Below are 21,128 nucleotides of genomic sequence, written 5' to 3' on the forward strand. Positions count from 1 at the left end.
TTTAGAGTGATATGGGCTAAGTGCTGGCAAATGGGAGTAGATTAATTTAGGATATCTGGTCAGCATGGACAAGTTGCACCAGAGGGTCTCTGTGCTGTACATCTCTGTGAACTCTATGACTCTAATATTCACCACTCTCATTCCTATACTGTTCATCCCTGGGATAGCTGTGTTCCCTACATTACATCCTGCCAGCCTGCGGCATCATAGGAAAATTCAAGTCTCAAAAAATATCAGATAAGCTCAGTCCTCCCCTATTCAGAGAACTTGTAAACTCACTTGCAGACATGTAATCTTTTTGAAGAAAATTAAGTCTTTCTACAAGTCTGCTGTTTATATCCACCACTAGAGGAGAACAGTTTCTCCTGACCTCAGGAGGAGGTGGTTAGTAAGAAATGCATTAAAATCACCCAGTGTGTTTACATGTCCAGATGAGCTGTGGAACGTCATTGGAGCATAGACACACCAACCTATGGTCTCACCTTCCTTCTCTCACAGTGTACATCAGTTTTGAGGATTGACACCAGAAGGGTTGGATTGTCTTCTGAATAACCCACAAGTTTGGGCCAAAAGCTGCAAAAATTTGTGCTCCTTACACTATGGGGTACCATTGGTGGCAGGAGTAACACACAGGTGCTGCTGATGGCACAGTGCCAAAGAAAAGGCTACATAAATAAACCATTTAAACCCCTCAATTACATTACAGCCTTGTAATCACTCCCAGGTATCCACTATTCTATACACAGGCCATCTGGAGTCCCTTAATTCAATTAAAGCCTTTATCTCACTGCCAGGTATCCATTATTCTCTGTGTAAATGACAGGAAGAAACTTGACGGCACCATTTTAGCAAAAAAAAACAGTGCCATGTCCAATTTTGAAAAATTGGAGGAAGAGATCCGGAGAGAGAACATAAAAATTCAAATCTAAAGTGTTTGCTCATCATTATTGGAAATGTTTTCTGTATGTTGCATTGTGTTCTCGCAGCTCCAATATTTTTCATGTTTAGAAACTCTTTAATTCAGCTTGGAGCAAGTATACCGGAACATGAATTGTGGATGTGTTTGCTTGGCTGCTTTTCATTTTGTTTGTAAATGATAACACGCAGAGATGAAAACCACATTAAAAACTGGTAATCTATTCTCCAGTGCAGATTTGCTGCATCTTTTTCATGATGGATATTGAATTTCATCAGAATTTGATCTCAGTTAGCAACTCAATTCTAATGCCATGCAATTTCTATTCAGAATAATGCTCCTGAGAGCCTGTTAACAACTATTAAAATGGCAATATTACAGCTTAAAATTTAAGAAAATACGTTATTTTAATAACAGTAATATTTAAATGTTTTCTCTAGTGTTATATAAAGTTAAGTACACAATATCATTCAGACTCGGTTAGTAATCAAGTAAAATTTTCCTCTTGTGATCTTCATAAAATGTGTTTTATCATTTGGTTTAGAAATGACATGCAGTATAGAATTTGGTGTTTATTGTGGTAGTGTGCCATTCTGACCTCGTGGTCACTGGTTTGATCCTCAGTATGTGCTCTGTTAGCTTATACCCCCATGGGTCATTTGGGATCAGTGCCAACTCATGGTGAAAATAAATATGATCGCTGTGGCAACCCATGTTGGAAAATGTGCAAGTGCTACAAGGGAACAGGATTAGGCTTTGCTACAGTAATTTCCATGGTTAAAAAAAGCATATTGTTGAATTTCATGTATAAGTAGTAACTTTCTAGGGGAAGAACTGAAGAACAGCTTCCAAACTCTCAAATTATATCATCTAGAAGGACAAGGGCAGTAGATACAATTAAACACCACCCATCTGCAAGTTCCCCTCCAAGCCACTCACCATCCAGACTTAGAAATATATCGCTGTTCCTTCAGTGTCGCTGGGTCAAATCCTAGAATTCCTTCCTAATAACACTGTGGGTTTACCCACATAAATGAACTGCAGCATTTCAAGAAGGTAGTTCACCCCTCTGGAGGGCAACTAGGAATAGGTAATAAATGCTGGCCCCAGTAAGTGAAGCCCACATCCCATGGATGAATTAGAAGGAAGTGCCCCAGCACCCATGGAACCATGGCTCAGAATAGGTGTTTGTAATCAAGAAGGGTTTGTGAAAGCAAGCAGTATTTAAAGTCTCTTGTTTCTATCATAATAATAATCAGTTTTTAACTTCACAGTTGAAAAGTAGCATGGGTGATGCAAGGACACTGAATTAATTTAATAAACAACCAGTTGTAGTCAAGGTTAGATGATAGGGATGGTTTTCTGGAATTTTAATGTTCTTCATCTAGATCAAGCTTCTGGCCTAATCTGGGCCTGTAACATGGTGAAGATCCCTCAATTCTGAAGCAGAATGGTGCTAATATACAGAATAATAAAGTTCTGCAAAATTTTATATAGCACATATTACTACCTTTAGAAGGCAACTTCATAAAATAAGAATGTGTTAAACTGTTTATAATCATAAACACTTTTGCAGTAATATTCAATGGAATCCTGTTTATTTGAGGAGGACTTAATGTGGTAGCTACTTATCAACCTTGAAGTATCTGTTTGACTTGATATCTGTTGAGTGTATAATCTGAATTGTCAGGTTTTCAAGTAATTCGCCTCCATCAGGTACTGACTGATTTCCCCCTCTTCTCCTAGGTGGTGTGGTTGAAGCATACCCTCCCTCAGACAGTGTTACCAACCTCACCATTGACATGCTCATAGAACCAACAGGAGAGGTATCAATGGTTTCTTGTGGGGATCAGATCCATTCCAATAGCCCACTGGAATGTTGGGGCACCACCGTACCACAATGCTCAGTGGATCCAGGCAACCTACACTCGATGTGTGTAAAGATCGCTGAGGCCTGTAAATGTAGAGGAGTGATAGGCTTCTTCTCAATTGACCTGGTGACCTTCATACATCCACTTACAATGGAGCAGCAGGTGAGATGGACACAAATTGAGGTTCATTTATCAGACTGACTAATAAAGATCCAGATCTCTTGGTGACTATGAAAAAGGAGATTATAAAAAATAATGTGAAGCATTGCGAACATATCAGCTGTAAAATCCACCAAATAAGCTAATCCATCTTCTCAGGTCAGTGAACTAATTGCAAACTCAAAGGACTGGCTTTTGCCATGTGGGATGTACATTAATATCATAAGTATTATTTTAATTAATTAAATTATGTTTTATTAGTACCCTTTTACATTTATATTTGACTGCGATAAGTTAGCTCAATACTCATTTAAAGATTCATTCTAACAGGTCTATAATAATTATTGTGCTTCCTGATCCAGAAGAATAGTTTAACTGAATGGAAAATAGCTTACTTTGCCCCCCAAAACACAACTCTCTTGAATTAAATAGTGAGTAATAGACAAGTGAGATTGATTACAAAGTTATCCCCAGATCCGGTGCTGGTTTAGGCTGAATTAAAACGTAGAGCTGTTACATTTAGTTTGTGGTACAGAGAGAAAAGTTGAAGTATTTAGTTGATATCATAAACTTTAAGGAGGAAGCTTGTTTACAACTGTTACCTGAAATTGAGTATTCAAGATTTCAAACCCTCCTCTGCTCTGTTGTTACTTATATTTACAACATTTTAACTATATGTGAGGATGGTGTTAACTGTTTTCAGTTTTAGATACTGTCAGTTATGACTGAGGTGTAGCACAATTAATGATTGTGATTTCACTTGTTCAGAAACAAGGGTGGACCTTAATCAATTTTAAATGGATTAATGCCTTTGTAACAGTAGAACAGGGTGGCTAGAAATATATAGATGTGAGTTCCACTGATACAAAGTTCTGCTGCTCAATATGAAATTGTTTACAGAGCTGTTGCAGTGTTGGTTATGGGGACCACACACAGAGCATTAACCACATCGATCAGAAGATACAACTGTGCTGTTGAATGAGATACGATTAGCTGAGGCAGCAAATTATAAGTTAGAATTGTTTCCTCCAATTTTGACTCCTTCTACATTTCTTATTTCCATCACACCATGTGTGGGGTCCCATATCTGTGCTGTGCCCTCAACATTTTACAATTTATATCAATAGCTTGGAATGAGGAGAACGAAAACATGGTGGCCAACTTTGCAGGTGACACAAAATGGGTAGGGAAGAATAATGTGAAGATGGCATAACAAGGATGCAGACCAATTATAAGTAGAAGGAGACAAGAAATTGAAACTTTTTATCTTGCAGTCATCAGAACTAGGATTCAAGAAACAGACTTGATAAAGGAAAACATCATTTTATATAACATGAGAAAACAGTGCCAATTGGTTGGGTCATTTTGACAAGGCGATGTAGCAACAACAGTTACATGTCAGTCTTGCAATCTTCCATTCTTGCAAGTCTCAGAAAATTATATTCACTATTAGATGGGATTATGTTATTGAAATCCATTTATTAAAGCACTCAGACCATGCCAATAGCTGTACCAGAAGCCAAAATAATATCATCAGTGGGGCTTGCAGTATGACACATTTGCATGTCCAGGAAGTTGCATGTATAAATACACGTGACTCGACCTTCTAGGCAAAAGGAATTTGTACACACTTCGATAAAAAGTCATGGAAACAGTCAATTGCTGCTCTATCTCATGGCTATACAGTGACCAATCAGAGTCTTCTTAGCTAGTCTGAGAATTGAGACTGGCAGGTGATGGCCCAACCAGGCAGCACTTTATTCTTGTGCAGTATAAAAGGATGCCCGCTTGTTCAAATACGTTTCTTGTGTGATACCACCACTTTCTCAGGTGCAACTAGGATGGGAAATAAATGCTGGCCCAGCAAGCGATGTCCACATCCCACGAATGAATAATTGCATAACAATGAATGAATGCATGACAAAAAGTTCCAATTTCTTGTCTCCTTGACCACTATAAATACCGGAAGAAACATCAAAGCAGCGCTTCTCAGGAGGCTCCAACAGCACTGATGATGTTCCCTAGCCAGGGAACGAAACGTTTGCAGCAAAACACTTCCAGCTCGGCGAACAGAACCACAACAACGGACACCCGAGCTACAAATCTTCAACCAGACTTCTTGTCTCCTTTTATGAACATTGATTGTTCTGTACTACCAAGAAATTATTATACATAGGTTTAGTGAGTGGACAAAAATCTGAGAGATGGGGGTATAATGTGGGAAAATGTGAAATTGCTTATTTTGGCAGGAATAATTTATAAAAAGTATTATTTAAATGGAGAGTGAGTGCAGAATTCCAAGGTGAGGGGATGTTCTGGTGCATGAGTCACGAGATGTTAGTTTGCAGTATAGCAAGTGATTAAAAAGGATGATGGAATGCTAACTTTTATTACATGAGGAATTGAGAGGAATTATGAGAGGAATTGACGTTTTCGTCTCTTTATTTCAGGAAGAATATAAATATGTTGGAGGCAGTTTAGAGGAGGTTTACGACATTGATACCTGGAAAGAGCAGGTTGTCTTAGGAGGAAAGATTGTTTTCACTTGAGTTTAGAAAAGCAAGGGATGATTTGATTAAGATCTATAAGATCCTGAATGGTCTTTACAATATAGATGTGAAAAGGGAGTTTTCTCTTGTTGGTAAGTATAGAACTAGGGGACACTGTTTTAAAATTAGGAGTTGGCCTTTTAGGATAGGGATAAGAAGATTTTCTTTGCTCAGAGGGCTGTACAACATTGAAACTCACTGCCTCAGGAGGTGGCATCATTGAATAATTTTAAGGTGGAGGTAAGTAGATTTTTTTTAGGCAAGCAAATTAAAGTTTGTTCCTTTGAAGCAAATTGGAATGTTTTATCTTATTAAAGGTGCTACATAAATGCAAGTGTTTGCTACTGTACAAAGGAAGCAATTGATAATTGTAACAAGGGTTTGGATATAATTTCATCTTCAGTACATGGCAGTTAACCTAGTGAGGTGAATCACTCAAGTGCCTGTTTCCAAACAATTAATGAAAATTGGCTGGGCTGTGTAAATGCTGGGTGATCCATTCCACTTTTATCACCTGGACACCAATGTTGAAAATTATCCCAAGGGATCTGGACATTTAGGGTGTAGGTTTGCTCGCTGAGCTGTAGGTTTGAAATCCAGACGTTTCATTACCTGGCTAGGTAACATCATCAGTGGCGACCTCCAAGTGAAGCGAAGCTGTTGTCTCCTGCTTTCTATTTATATCTTTCTCCTGGATGGGGTTCCTGGGGTTTGTGATGATGTCATTTCCTGTTTGTTTTCTGAGGGGTTGATAGATGGCATCTAGATGTATGTGCTTGTTTATGACGTTGTGGTTGGAGTGCCAGACCTCTAGGAATTCTCTGGCAAGTCTTTGTTTAGCCTGTCCCAGGATAGATGTGTTGTCCCAGTCGAAATGGCAGGTTTTTTCATTCCGTGTGTAGGGCTATGAGGGAGAGGGGGGGTCGTGTCTTTTTGTGGCTAGCTGGTGTTCATGTATCCTGGTGGCTAACTTTCTTCCTGTTTGTCCTACGTAGTGTTTGTGGCAGTCCTCACATGGAATTTTATAGATGACGTTGGTTTTCTCCATGGGTTGTACTGGGTCTTTTAAGTTTGTTAGTTTTTGTTTGAGAGTGTTGTTGGGAAATGACATCACCACAAACCCCAGGAACCCCATCCAGGAGAAAGATATAAATAGAAAGCAGGAGACAACAGTTTCGCTTCACTTGGAGGTCACCACTGATGATGTTACCTAGCCAGGTAATGAAACATCTGGATATCAAACCTACAGCTCAGCGAGCAAACCTACACCCTAAACCTCAACCTGAGCTACAAACCTTCATAAACCTTGCGGATCTGGACATATTGCAGTCTGCAGCCTTATTGCCCTGTGTTGTTTGACTCCAACCAATGCACCACCACACCCTCACGCCCACCTAATAAGTTACCAACAGCAAGTTATAAGTCTGTTAGATTAAGAGAGGCCAAGTTTATAACAAGCATCTCTTTAAAATTTAGCATAGTTAAATAACTGGGCTTCAGAAATAGTCACTAATAAATCCAACAAGGTATTCAGGAGAAACTTCTTTCCCTGGACGTTGGTTAGAATGTGAAACCTACCACCACAGGGAATAGTGAAGACAAATAGGGATAGATTGAAATGGAAACAAAAACAGAAACTGCTTGAGAAACTCAGGAGGTCTGGCAATATCTTGGAGAGTAAGTACAGCTAATGTTTCAAGTTCAGTGACCTTTTGTCAGAGCGTTTTGACAAAGTGTCATTAGATTCACAACGTTTGCTGTCTGTCTTGCCAGATGCAGCCAAACCTGCTGAGTTTCTCCAGAATTTCCTGTTTTTGTTTCAGATTTCCAGCTTCTGCAGTTCTTTGATTTTATTTAAGATTGAAACAGAAGCTAGATAAGCAAATGAATGAAAAACTAGTAAGGTATATTGATGGGGTTAGTGAAAGAAGAATGGCAAGAGGCTTTTGTGGAGGATAAAAGCATCAATATTTTGAGCCAATTGGCCCATTTCTGTACTGCCAATACCTTGTAACCTCCCTAACCTCCCTTCGACAACCTTTACCCTTTTTGATGTCAAGTTTGTCATTACCGGATTACTGCTGCCTGACTTTTCTTATATTCTTTCCAATTAATTTATTTCTTGATAACGTCCTGCACTGTGAGCTTTGGCACTTCATCCAGGTTGAAAATGTGTTGCTGGTTAAAGCGCAGCAGGTCAGGCAGCATCCAAGGAACAGGAAATTCGACGTTTCGGGCATAAGCCCTTCATCAGGAACCTGATGAATTTCCTGTTCCTTGGATGCTGCCTGACCTGCTGTGCTTTAACCAGCAACACATTTTCAGCTCTGATCTCCAGCATCTGCAGACCTCACTTTTTACTCACTTCATCCAGGTTTCTTGGTTGAAAAGAAACCATAATTTAAAATCCCACATTATTAAATATATGTAACACAAATATTTGGGGAATTTTAAGAAGCATGCATTTTAAAAATTTGAATCATGACTAGATTGTGGAAAGGCTGTATCTGCTTCACCTAACTGCAATACCTGTTGATAAATGGAGCCGGCCTCACTATAGAGTCTGAATGTGTCAGAATAGGGAAGGAAAACAAAATTTGATGATGACCAAGTGCATGGGTCCCCTACTCTGTAACAGAAGCTAACCCTTCAGCTAAAATTACATTTAACTGCAAAGGAATTTGAAATAGCTTTAGTGTTTGCTCAACTTTAGATTGCTGTCTTCCCTTTTGTCAGACAGTCCTTTGAGCTATAGAATTGTTTTATTTTTTGTTATTCCTGAATGGGAGAATATGGAGGCAACTGATTCTGCTCTGTGACATGAGGCAAATTGAGGCCCAGCAAGCTTCCCCTGTCTCCTAATACCCCATGAACTATTGATCTTCGGTATTGCATCAGTAGCTCTGTCTGAGCTCATTAACAATTGTTGTTATGTATATAGCACACTGTTAGGTCTCTACATACCACATTCACCACACAGTGCTGTAGTACATAACTACAGAGATCTCATACAGCTTAATAATGTAATTAAATATAATTATACTGTAACTAGAATATGATAATTGAATATGTAACTCATTTAACGCATTCTTTTCATAAACTAATGATTCTGAGACGATATAAACTAAATGCATTCATGTAGTAGTTGTGGTATCTCGTTCCTGCAGTGAAGAAGCTTCTCTTTTTGTATGTTCTGCATTTGACCAGTAGGTGGCAGTCTACATGAGCCCTTACATTGAACACTGTGGCATTGGTCTGGAAAATTAGACATTTTCACAGTTCTACACAAATCTTTAAAAAAAATTCCTTTCCCCATTTTTCATAAATGTTCTGCTAACACTTGTGAGTTTTTTTTGCCTTCAGGGCAAACAAAAACAAATAATTTAAAGCAAACATACTGTGCATCTAACCACCCCCCTCACCTCAAATTTATGTTGCAGCCTTCCTTTCTTGTTTGTTTTTTCATTGATACCCCTATCACCTGTATGCCTCTCTTCTTCCACCACCCCATCCTGTTCAAACTCCTCTGTGTGCACCACCTCCTCCCATATGATCATTGCATTAAACTCACTGAACTCATTACTAATCCTACTATGTCTTCATAATGATCTCAAAACTGTGGAGCTCCTTAACTCCCTCAAGTCTTTATTTCCTTTTATAATCTTCAGAGTTTCAAAATCCAAACATGGTATCACCCCATCACTAATTCCATGTTTATCTTATCATCATTCCTTCAATTCCGGCCTCTAACTTTTATCGCTCCACCAATGGCAGCCATGGCTTTAACTGTCGAGATTCTATGTCATCATCACGGTGAACATGTCTTGAGTCTGTCTAAAATTACCCCTGTGAATCCTCATCCCTTTGACCTATCTCTTCACTCCTTTAAAACACTCCATAAAACAAAACTCTTTTTTACCAACCTTTGAGTCATCCACCATACTATCTCCATAGGTAGCTGAAAATGTGTTGCTGGAAAAGTGCAGCAGGTCAGGCAGCATCCAAGGAGCAGGAGAATCAACGTTTCGGGCATGAGCCCTTCTTCAGGAATGAGGAGAGTGTGCCAAGCAGGCTAAGATAAAAGGTAGGGAGGAGGGACTTGGGGGAGGGGCGTTGGAAATGCGATAGGTGGAAGGAAGTTAAGGTGAGGATGATAGGCCGAAGTGGGGGTGGGGATGGAGAGTTCAGGAAGAAGATTGCAGGTTGGGAAGGTGGTGCTGAGTTCGATGGTTGGGATTGAGACAAGGTGGGGAGAGGGGAAATGAGGAAACTGAAGAAATCTGAGTTCATCCCTTGTGATTGGAGGGTTCCTAGGCAGAAGATGAGGCGCTCTTCCTCAGTCGTGTTGCTATGGTCTGGCGATGGAGGAGTCCAAGGACCTGCATGTCCTTGGCGGAGTGGGAGGGGGAGTTGAAGTGTTGAGCCACGGGGTGGTTGGGTTGGTTGGTGAGGCTGTCCCAGAGGTGTTCTCTGAAACGTTCCGCAAGCAGGCGGCCTGACTCCCCAATATAGAGGAGGCCACATCAGGTGCAGCAAATGCAGTAAATGATATGTGTGGAGATGCAGGTTAATTTGTGGTGGATGCATTTCCAACACCCCTCCCCTAAGTCCCTCCTCCCTACCTTTTATCTTAGCCTGCTTGGCACACTCTTCTCATTCCTGAAGAAGGGCTAATGCCCGAAACGTCGAATCTCCTGCTCCTTGGATGCTGCCTGACCTGCTGTGCTTTTCCAGCAACACGTTTTCAGCTCTGATCTCCAGCATCTGCAGATCTCACTTTCTCCTATCTCCATTGGTAGCTCAGTGTCAGATTTAGCTTTCTAATCCTGTTGTGAAGCACCTCCGAGCATTAATCTCCCTAATAAATGCAAGTTGTTGTTGTAAGTGTGAAACTGAGGTTTCAACATTGTAAGAAAATGCTTGCAGATTTTTTTTCTGGTTGTTACTTTCTGTGAAATTGTAAGAATTGTACGTTTTACTGCACATTGCAATGAAAAAATGTGAAAATGTCAGCAATCAAATAGATGGTAATGAGAAGAAACTCATCTTCCCAAGGCCCTTAATTTACTTCAGTTTCAGTGGCATCTCGCACTCAAGGTTTTAATTCTCGCTGTGATTTCTCACATTTAAAAAAACTACAAATGAGAGAGAAGAACCCAAAATGTTTGAATCTAGCAATAAGTCCATTCACCCACAATATTTTGTAACAGAAAAATTACAGCATATAAATCATCAATTCAAAATTTAGTACACTTGGCTGAATTTCTTTTTAAGCGGAACAGGTTAACACTTACATTCAAACAATACAGAAGGTAATTTGATGTGATGTAGCAACCTATGCATCACCTCCTCATGATCTCTGAGCAATAGATTTGCCAAGTCAGTGTTATTGACATCTTAAAGTGTAAGTTTGAATAACTTTTCCATTTTCATTCTGCACAACAGCTTACCAACTTTGGGAGTAGGTCCATGCTGCAAACCACAGTCCCTGCTAAATTAACTAGAAAAGCCCATTGGCTGTCCTTGCTTCATGTCTGAATCAAATGTCAAGTTAAATTACTTTACAAATATTACCCCAAGTCTAGTCAAAGTCCAGTCAACTTCTCCTATTTAACCCTTGGTTGGTTATAATATTTAATTCAAGCCCCACAAGGAAATTCATGGCCTTCTTTTCCTGGAACTTCTCCTTCAAAGTACTGTAGGAATTCCCTTCTCCACATGTACCTTGGCTATCCAATTATCCAGAGACCTGCAGCCACACCTCACTTATCCTCGACAGACTGGTGATGTATTCCTAAAGCCCAGAAGTTAATAAAGCCCCAGTCTCAAATATTCTCCACAGAAGCATTTTGCACTCACCCCCTTTCCCCTGTTGTGACAGAGTTAAAATTAAGTTTTTAAATCATATAGAACACATCAGAAGCAGAAAATACTGAGGGTGACAAAGAATTCAATCAAATTAGTGCTGGCAGTCACCACCATGCAGGCAGAAGACTGGCATGTGCCTCAGCCATAGTTCAAATATGTAAGAGAAATAAGTGAGAAAGATAGAATGTTGTTTGAGCAATTAAAAGTATATTGTCTCTAATTGGCTCAGTTCACGTGAGATACTTTGTGGGAAATGTAAATCTGCTTTTAACCCAAACCAAACTTAATTGAGAAATAATTAATGCAGAATTGCATTCTTCACCATCCTTTACTCTGGTGTGTTTACAATTCACACAAAAATAATTCACGAAGCAGAAATGCAGCAACTTAAAGCTAGGTCATTTTAATTTCTCCTATGTTTGAAATTCTGAAAAATATCCCTATTAAAGAATCACTAAGATTTTTCTGGTATATTGTACTACAGTGTGTTTTTTTTTAAATATCCCCTTAATGCAGATATTTAATGTAGTTTAAGGAAAGCCTCATAGCAGGTTTACGGCTTGTAATACAGAACACCATCAATTCTGCAAAGAGCAAAAGGGATTAAGTGTTGGAAGTTTCAGAGACCCACAACTTGGAGAAGGAAGAACAGGTTGAGAAAAGAGGTAATGAAAAACCAAAGAACTGCAGATGCTGGAAATCAGAAACAAAATCAGAAATTGTTGGCAAAGCTCAGCGGGTCTGGGAAGATCTTGGAAAAGAAAGCACAGTTAACGTTGCAGGTCCAATGGACCCAGGTTCTGAAAGAGGGTCCCTGGACCAAAACATTACCTTTGCTTTATCTCCACAGATGCTGCCAGACCTGCTGAGTTTCTCCAGCAATTTTAGACAGCATGATGAGGATTTAATTTGCAAATGTGCTGAGGCAGGGTGATGTTGGATCAGGAGGAAGAGATTAATGATTGGAAGTTTGACTGAAAAATGTACTTTGGAAGCATTTTAAAATAGAGAGAGAGGCAGAGACATTTGAGTCAAGAGTTCCAGAGAATTGGACTGGGGTGTCTGAAGGTTCTGCTGCTAGGAAAGACAGGGACCATAGAAAACTCATTCTGGAAGGTCGGGGCTGTTTTCAAGAGGCAGCTATGAGGTCTTCATTGTATGGCATCTCACAGAATTGACATTATGTGAAGCAGAGGAAACACTGGATGGATGGCTCTTCAGAATACCCTCTGCATTCATGGCTGTTGACACCATCAAGAAACCTGAAACTGAAGGTGACCACCTCAAGCTTAGATGCCTCAGAATCTGTTAATGTCATACTTGGACATTACAAAAGAAAACAAGAAATGAGGAGAATACTGGTCTTTGCCATCCAATAAGCAAAACTTTTCATCATCTGGAGTCAGGAACACTAAAGCTGAAGCATGTCAATTGTTATGCTCTCTCCATGCAGCTTGCACTCATGCTCTTACTTAAAGGCCTCCTGCATTCCACAGCAGGGCCAACAGCAACTCATCTGATCCTTTGCTGGTGGTGCTGACCACTGCACCACCATCTTCACTCTATGACCTTGGGGAAACAGGCTACTTTTCAATAAACAGTGCTTCTATTGTTTTATGTTGAACTGCTACCTCGTTGGGCACTTATTCCTGTATGATGTGTAGCACAGATCAAGTTCTCAAAGCAAGCTTTTCTAATGTGCTAGTAATCAACACAAATTGTGGATGAAACGCCCATATGAATTTCAGTGTAGTCTGTGCCATGAACGATTGTTGATGGATACATCCAGGGAAACCTGAATAGGTGGGCATTGTGTTTATGTTGCTACACCAGTGATTCATAGGCCTGGATGTACCAAAGACACCATCATATACAGGCACAGAAACAGACCCTTTGTTCCAACTCATCTCTGCCAACCACACATCCCAATCTGACTTGGTTCCATTTGCCAGCATTTGAGCCATATCCCTTTAAACCCTTCCTATTCATTTACACATCCAGATGCCTTTTAAATGCTGTAATTGTACCATCCTCCACCACTTCCTCTGGCAGCTCATTACAGGCACCCTCCACCCTCTGTATGAAAAAGTTACCCCTCAGGCCCTTTTTAAATCTTTCCCCTCTAACCTTAAACCTGTGTCCTCTAATTTTGGACATCCCCACCAAGGAAAACAACCTTGGCTATTCACCTTATCCATGCCTCTCATGATTTTATAAAACTCTATAAAGTCACACCTCAGGTTTCAATGGTCCAGGGAAAACACCTCCAGCCTATTCAACCTCTCCCTACACTGCAAAACCTCCGGTCCTGGCAACATCCTTGTAAATGTTTTCTGCATCCTCTCAAGTTTAACAACATTCTTCCCATAGAAGGTTGATCAGATTTATAAGCAATATTCTAAAAGTGATCTCCACCAATGTCCTGTACAACCACAACATGATGTCCCAACTTCTGTATTCAATATTATGATGAAAGAAGGCAAGCTGACAAACGCCTTCTTCACCACTCGGTCTACCTGCAACTCTAATACCGTCAAAATAGGCCTTATTTCAATTTAGAACTTTAACTTTTCCGTAAGTATTTTAAAACTAACAGAATTAGGATCACTTGTCCCAGAGTGCTCCCCTACCAACACCTCGGACACTTGCCCTGCCTTATTTCCAAATAGAAGATCAACTTTTACTCCTTATCTGATAGGTACATCCACATCTTGAATAACGAAGTTTTCTTGTACAAGCTTAACAAATTCCGCCCCATGCAAGTCCCAGTCTGTTTGGAAAGTTAAAATCCCCTACCATTACAACCTAATTTTCTTATGGATATCTGAAACCTCCTTACATATTTGCTTCTCAATTTCCTACTGACTACCAGGGAGCATACAATACATCCCCATAAAGGTGATCATCCTTTTCTTATTTTTAAGTTCCCCCCATATAATTTCACTGGATGATCTCCCAGGAATATCATCCCTAAGTATAGCTGTAAGGTTCTCCTTAACCAAAATGGTTGGAAAATTTTAATTCAATAAATTAGGTGAATGTGAAATTAAAAAGCTAACAGTGTTAATGATGATCATGGAATTGCCAGAGTAAAATAAAAGCCCATCCAGTTCAGTATAGGCAATTTTGTCTCTTTCTTCAGTTTGGAGACTGAGAATTACAATAGACAATAACTTTTCTTCTTTCTTGAGAGTTGCTGTGTGGGACTTGCACCGGTGTTTGCATATGGAATACATTTTTTAAAAGAGCTCACACACAGCTTTCATGGACATGGATTAGTTAGTTGGGTGCATATTCCCAAATTGCCTTCCATTGATTTAGCCATTTCTTTCTGTTTTTTTCTTTCCGCTGTGATTATCTGCCCAGTTTCCATCATCCCTCTCTGATTTCAACCAATTTGCTATGATGCATAGTTCTATTCAATTCAAATTGTTTTATTCAATTCAGCAGTTAACAAGTATGGATGTAATTAGCAAGTATCACATCTATCTGCTTTCCTCATTACAAACACTGCTGTGAGCTCATGGCCAAACTCTTAACTCTTTTGTTATCTTACTAATGTCCTCAAGAGAAGGAACCCCTCTGCTGTCACCTCAGACCCAAGCAACGTGGTGGACTCTTCAGTGTCCTTTTGAAATAGAACATAAAACATAGAAAAAGTAGGAACAAGAGTAGGCTATTCAGCCCTTCAACTCTGCTCCGCCATTCAGTATGATCGTCCAACTCAAATTACCAAGGAAGTCACTTAATTGTGTCAAACCTGCTGCCATGGACTACAGTTCAAGAAGGTGGCTCACCACCACCTGCATTCATCTTCGTAATGGCGGTTAGGGATTGGCATTCCTGTGAATGAATAAATACCAGTTACAAGGGCTATCTTTGCAGGTAATTGGGTGTCAATTTTATCTGAGCATACCTTGAGTCAGCTAGTCTTTTTGGAGTGTTTTGTGACTTCAACGATTATTATTTGTTTGGTTTCTGGGAAGGGGTTACGTACCAGATTTGGCATTTTGGTCTCTTGCTTTCCATGTTTTGACATGATAATTGTTTGTGTTGTCTGTAAGTGCCTCATGGAACCTGCTAAGATGATAACCACATCATTCAAGTAGACTGCAGTGTTCAAGAAGGCTGTTCACCATCATCTTCTCAAGGACAATTAGGGCTGGGCAATAAATGCTGACCCAGCCAGCAATGCCCACATCCCACAAATGGATAAATGTTTTTAAAAATTCTACCAAGAAAGATAACTGTAAAATTAACAACACTGTAGGAGGCCTGTTGTGTGTACCCCAATGCTTACTTCTCAGCAACAGTCATCCACTCCAATCCCATTTCCCTGCCCTTTCCCTGGTACTGTTTGAATTTTGCCTTTTTCAAATATTTATGTAAAGGAAAATAATAAAATTGAATGGTGTGAGCCATATGATCTCTCTGCCGTCCATTGAGATTATAGTTGATGGTTGATACCTGAGCTCCATTTGACCGACCTCCATGGGGTCAACAAGATAACATGGTCTAGTTCCCTTTTAAATCGTGTTACAATCACTACCTCACTAGCAACCTGGGGCAAAATAATCAAAGTTTTACCAGAGATCTCTGAGTCCTCATTAAATGTTCTAGCAAGAATTCTGGATAATTGCCCTGCTTGATAGTAGTTATTTCTCGACTGAAGAAAATCCTTGAAATCTTTACAGAATAAGATTTCCATTATCTTTCTCTGTTCCAGAGACAACACTCATGAAATAAATAGAAATTGACATGACCTGTGCAACATCAGCACATTTTTGTGTTTGGAGTAAGTCCATCAATTAATTTTAATTTCGCTTGTGTCCAGTTATTTCAGTTATTTTCCACTAAGTATACTGTGCTTATCAAGCAGTTGATACTGCTGCTAGTTAATTATTTACTTTTGTTCTTGGTAAAACTTTTAACATTAGCTTATTTGATAATTGAATCCATCAAAAGCCTTGCACCTGCCTTCTTTAATGCTGATTTCATTACTGCTCCATAGTTAGTCTCCCAACCGATAAAAGTTTATCCTCAATATCCTGTTCAATTTTGATTTAGCTGTACATCCCTTACCCAAACTATCACTAATACTATTTACTTCCATCTCAACAATATTGCTGCCATTAGTTTATTCTATTACCGCTGAAAGTATTATACCAGTTCTGTTTTTCCACCAATTCCTTCCTTGCAAAAGAACTCCATCCTACACAAATTACACCTGATTCAACCACAGCACCAATTCCCCCATATCTGTGTGCTGATTTACAATTCCCTCCATAATCTCGTTTCACTTTATCTCTGTATCCTCCTCTTGGAGTAAACCCCTATAAGTGTTCTTGAGTCTTTTGGATGTGGGCTTCATTTTATTCACCTGAACTCCAAAGCTGATCTCAGAGCCTTAATCGTCTTATTTTCCATTCTCTCGAATTTATTCCACAAACGCTTTTTATTTCTCTCCCAGCTTCAAAAGTTTAAACAAAACCGAAGTTTCTTTAACTACACATTCAGCAATTACTGCTATGTCTACTGCTGCTTAATCTTTGAGGTTGGGACATTTTCTTTGTTCAAAGTGTAATATAAATACATAGTGCTGTGATAGCTTTCCAGAAAGAATCCTGACGAGAATAAGAAAATAGTACAGTATTAAAGAGGCTATTCAGCCCTTCCAATTAATGCCAGGTTATTTGAACAACCAAGTCAGTTAGTCCCTCTCTCTGCTTGTTAAATCTGTGTGCATTAAGTTATCAGACAGTGCACTCCAAATCTAACCATTAATTGCATTAAAAAAAGCTTTTCCTCATCCATCTGGTTGTTTTGCTAATCACTTTAAATTTGTACCTTATACTTATGGATCTTTCAGCATTGGAAACCGTTTAGTTTTATTTGCACAGTTTAAATCATGTACAATTATAAGCAATACTGTTTTTGCCTCTCTGCTCTAAGGAGAAGGGTCAAAGTCTTTGGTGCTAGGTACCATCAAGTTGAAAAGAGTTAGGGAGACAAAAGAAGAAACAGTAGTTAAATTATGGTCAGGTTTTAATGTAAACGTATTGTAAGAAGATGGAAAGACTAAGGAAAATGTTGGATTTTCAGAGCCTGCTTAAGGACCAGTGAGTTTTAATTCAACACAATGTGACTGCATGGAAGAGAAAGAGCATGTTTGGGGGAACAAGTGGAGAGTGTACAAAGGAACATTGACTACAATCATGATGTAAGGTTCTGAGACAAACAGGTTTCGGTTGGAGCCAAGCACAATAGAATGATCACATAGGCTGCTGTCTTCTGTTTTGTACAGCAGCGTGAAAGATGTGAAAAAGAAGCTGGGAAGCAGTATTGCAAGTTAAAACGTAGCTAATGTGCTTCCCTTTTAGCTAATTTGACTCTGGTGTTTACTGAAGACTTGTGTAATTTTAATCGAGAAACATTACGAGGAATACACGATTAGTTAATTTGCTTAAAAGCATTAAATCAATGTTACAGTGTATGACCCTAGGGAGGTTCTGAAAATGTGGCCTAGTAGATCAGAGGAGTTCAAATAAGCATAATAATAACATTACTCACTGAGCATGTGTTATTTTTGAATGATCTTTTCAAATACATAATGGAAGCAAGTCAGGCAATGGAATAACTATTGAATCCAACTGAGATCCCTACCTATAACCTGCTGCATATAATGTAAAACCAACAGAAGGCAACTATTTCTTTGAACAAGTACATTTGTGGATCGAAATCCATTTAAATCTCTTACCTGTTGCTAAATGCAGGCATCTTTTTTTAAAGGAGGGAGACATGTCACATATGTTTGCCCTCACAATGCTGTAGTGCAAAGCAAGTTAATGGGGAGCCCCAGCTGCTAGATTGCAGTTTTAATGAAAACACAGACAATACAAACAGGTATGATTCAGGATTATATTTCAATCTTCTTTGTTGCATCTAACAATGTTACCAGGATCATCTGATTCTTGCTGCTGTTTGGTAGAGTTTGCAAATTGCTCGCTGGATCATGCCAGTGAGAAATGGATGGTTAAGGGAAGGGAATGTTGCAACCAATATCAGTTTTGCTACTGCTTGCACAATCCAAATATAATGAAAAGGCTTAGAATTAGAGCTTCGGTTAGTTCGGAATACAAAATACTTAGAATTTAGAATTCTTTACCTGTAGTTAATCTCCACACAGGTCTCCTTTCATTTCACCCTGACAATGTGTCCTGCTCCTTTCCCCCTGTCATAATTATCTAACTTTCCCTTAAGTGCATATATTCTATTTACCACAACGAAGGCCTTTGGTAATGATTCCCATGGAAGCATTCAATTGATAGAGAATATTATGGCCTCATATTATTATTAGTTTAAATTAGAGAGAGAAAAAATAATCAAACAAGTTATCTGTATTTGTTTTCACATCCTTATGGGATGGTCAAGGCTGCATTTACTCCCCATTCTTAGTTGTGTTGGGAAAATGATGAATCTTTTTGATATGTCTCCAGTGGGTTGTAGCCAGCCTAAAAAAAGGCCTTGCTGAATTTAGCAGGTGCCACAGATGCAAATTAAGGATGTGCTTTCCCAGTGTTCATTTTGCCTTAAAACTGGGTTAACAAAGTTGATTTTAGGCCACTCATTGTTCAGGCCAACATAATAAAAACACATTGAATTTATGATTTAATATGAGATTTCAACACATAGAAGACCCAGAGATCATGAAGTAAAGATTCTTTATTCCATTGACAGAAGGTCATTACATACAGAGAGGGAAATTAAGGATACGCAAGGAACTACTTATACAATGTACAAAGAATGAAGTCTGTGGGTTACAATGAATTGAATTGGCTACCTGCCCTTCTCTTCCCGTCAGCCCTCCTTGCATCAGTCCTCCTCCCATCAAAGGCAACTATTTTCCCTCAGTGTCATTCCATTGAGCTGCTTTGGCTGCTGACCCTCACCATTGCCATCTGCTGCTGGACGTTTGGCCGAACTGATCAGCTCCCTTGCTTTGTACAAAGTTAAAAATCACACAACACCAGGTTATAGTTCGACAGGTTTACTTGGAAGTACTAGCTTTCGGAGCGCTGCTCCTTCAGCAGGTGGTTGTGGAGTATAAGATCATAAGACATAGAATTTATTGCAAAGTTTACAGTGTGATGCAACTGAAATTATATATTGAAAAAGACCTGGTTTGTTTGTTGTCTCCCATATTTTAGCATGTCTATGTTGGTTTTGGTTCTTTCATATGTAAATCCCAGAACTTTTTAAAAAAAGTTACATTTTGTTGCATTGAAGGTGTGAGGTGCCCTGTGTGAGGCCGTCTGTGCCCCAATGTTCAAACTGATTCTATTTCTAAGAAAGGGACTTGCAGAATCTTACATGGATTTATGCAGTTAATGAGCAAAATAAAATATAACTCTGCAAGTACAAATTCACCCCACGAACATGCGTGCGTCTGTGTGGGTGGAGGGGGTATGAGTGTTTGTGAGAGAGTGTGTATGTGTAAGAGTGAGTGTAAAGGGGTACAAGTCTGTGAGTGTGTGTGTGTGGGCATCTATGTGTGAGCGTATGAGAGATGGTCTACCAGAGTGTATGGGGTCTGTAGGTGTGTGTGTGTGTGTGTGTGTGTGTGTGTGTGTGTGTGTGTGTGTGAGAGAGAGAGAGAGAGAGAGTGTGTAGTGCAGTGGGGTCACCTGTTGTGTGACATGAACCAAAGGTCCGAGTAGAGGTCATCCCCATGGGTACCAACCTTGGCTCTCAGCCTCTGCTCGGCCACTTTGCGTTATTGAACTCAGATTTCTCCAGTTTCCTCATTTTCCCTCCCCCCACCTTGTCTCAGTCGGTTCCCTCAACTCAGCACCGCCCTCCTGACCTGCAATCTTCTTCCTAACCTCTCCGCCCCCACCCCACTCCGGCCTATCACCCTCACCTTGACCTCCTTCCACCTATCACATCTCCATCGCCCCTCCCCCAAGTCCCTCCTCCCTACCTTTTATCTTAGCCTGCCTGGTACCCTCTCCTCATTCCTGATGAAGGGCTTATGCCCGAAACGTCGAATTTCCTATTCCTTGGATGCTGCCTGACCTGCTGTGCTTTAACCAGCAACACATTTTCCACTTTGCGTTATTGCCTATCCAGAAGTCCACCTAGGAAGACAGTCACCCAAAGGTCCAAGGTTGAATGTCCCAGACCGCTGAAGTGTTTTCCAACGGGGAGGGAACACTCCTCTCTGTTGATTGTTGTGTGGTGTCCATTCATCCATTGCCATAGCCACTGCTCAGTCTCGCGAATGTAGCATCGTCACAGCAATGGATGAATGGACACCGCACAACAATCAACAGACAGGAATGTTCCCTCCCAGTCGGAGAACACTTCAGCAGTCCGGGACATTTGACCTCGGACTTTCAGGTGACCGTCCTCCGAAGCAGACATTGGGACAGGCAACAATGCAAGTCCCTCCTCCCTACCTTTTACCTTAGCCTGCTTGGCACACCTTCCTCATTCCTGAAGAAGGGCTTATGCCCGACATGTCGATTCTCCTGCTCCTTGGATGCTGCCTGACCTGCTGCGCTTTTCCAGCAATACATTTTTCAGCTCTGATCTCCAGCATCTGCAGCCCTCACTTTCTCCTAGTTGATCTTTGAGAGGCCCTATTCTCTCCCTAGTTACCCTTTTGTCCTTAATATATTTGGAAAAATCCTTTGGATTCTCCTTAATTCTGTTTGCCAAAGCTATCTCATGTCCCCTTTTGGCCCTCCTGATTTCCCTCTTAAG

The 21,128-nt window shown here is 40.0% G+C and overlaps 1 protein-coding gene across 1 annotated transcript in view; it reads left to right on the forward strand.

Annotated features, from left to right (window-relative positions):
* The window catches only part of iqch (IQ motif containing H), a 160,730-nt gene that overhangs the window by 113,867 nt on the left and 25,735 nt on the right, over positions 1-21,128 (forward strand). The window contains exon 16 of the mRNA XM_060852845.1: positions 2,663-2,949. Within this exon, the coding sequence (XP_060708828.1) occupies positions 2,663-2,949 (287 nt within the window). The remainder of the gene's footprint in view (positions 1-2,662; positions 2,950-21,128) is intronic.

Source organism: Hemiscyllium ocellatum, chromosome 39 (assembly GCF_020745735.1).
Source record: "Hemiscyllium ocellatum isolate sHemOce1 chromosome 39, sHemOce1.pat.X.cur, whole genome shotgun sequence".
Lineage (NCBI taxonomy): Eukaryota > Metazoa > Chordata > Chondrichthyes > Orectolobiformes > Hemiscylliidae > Hemiscyllium > Hemiscyllium ocellatum.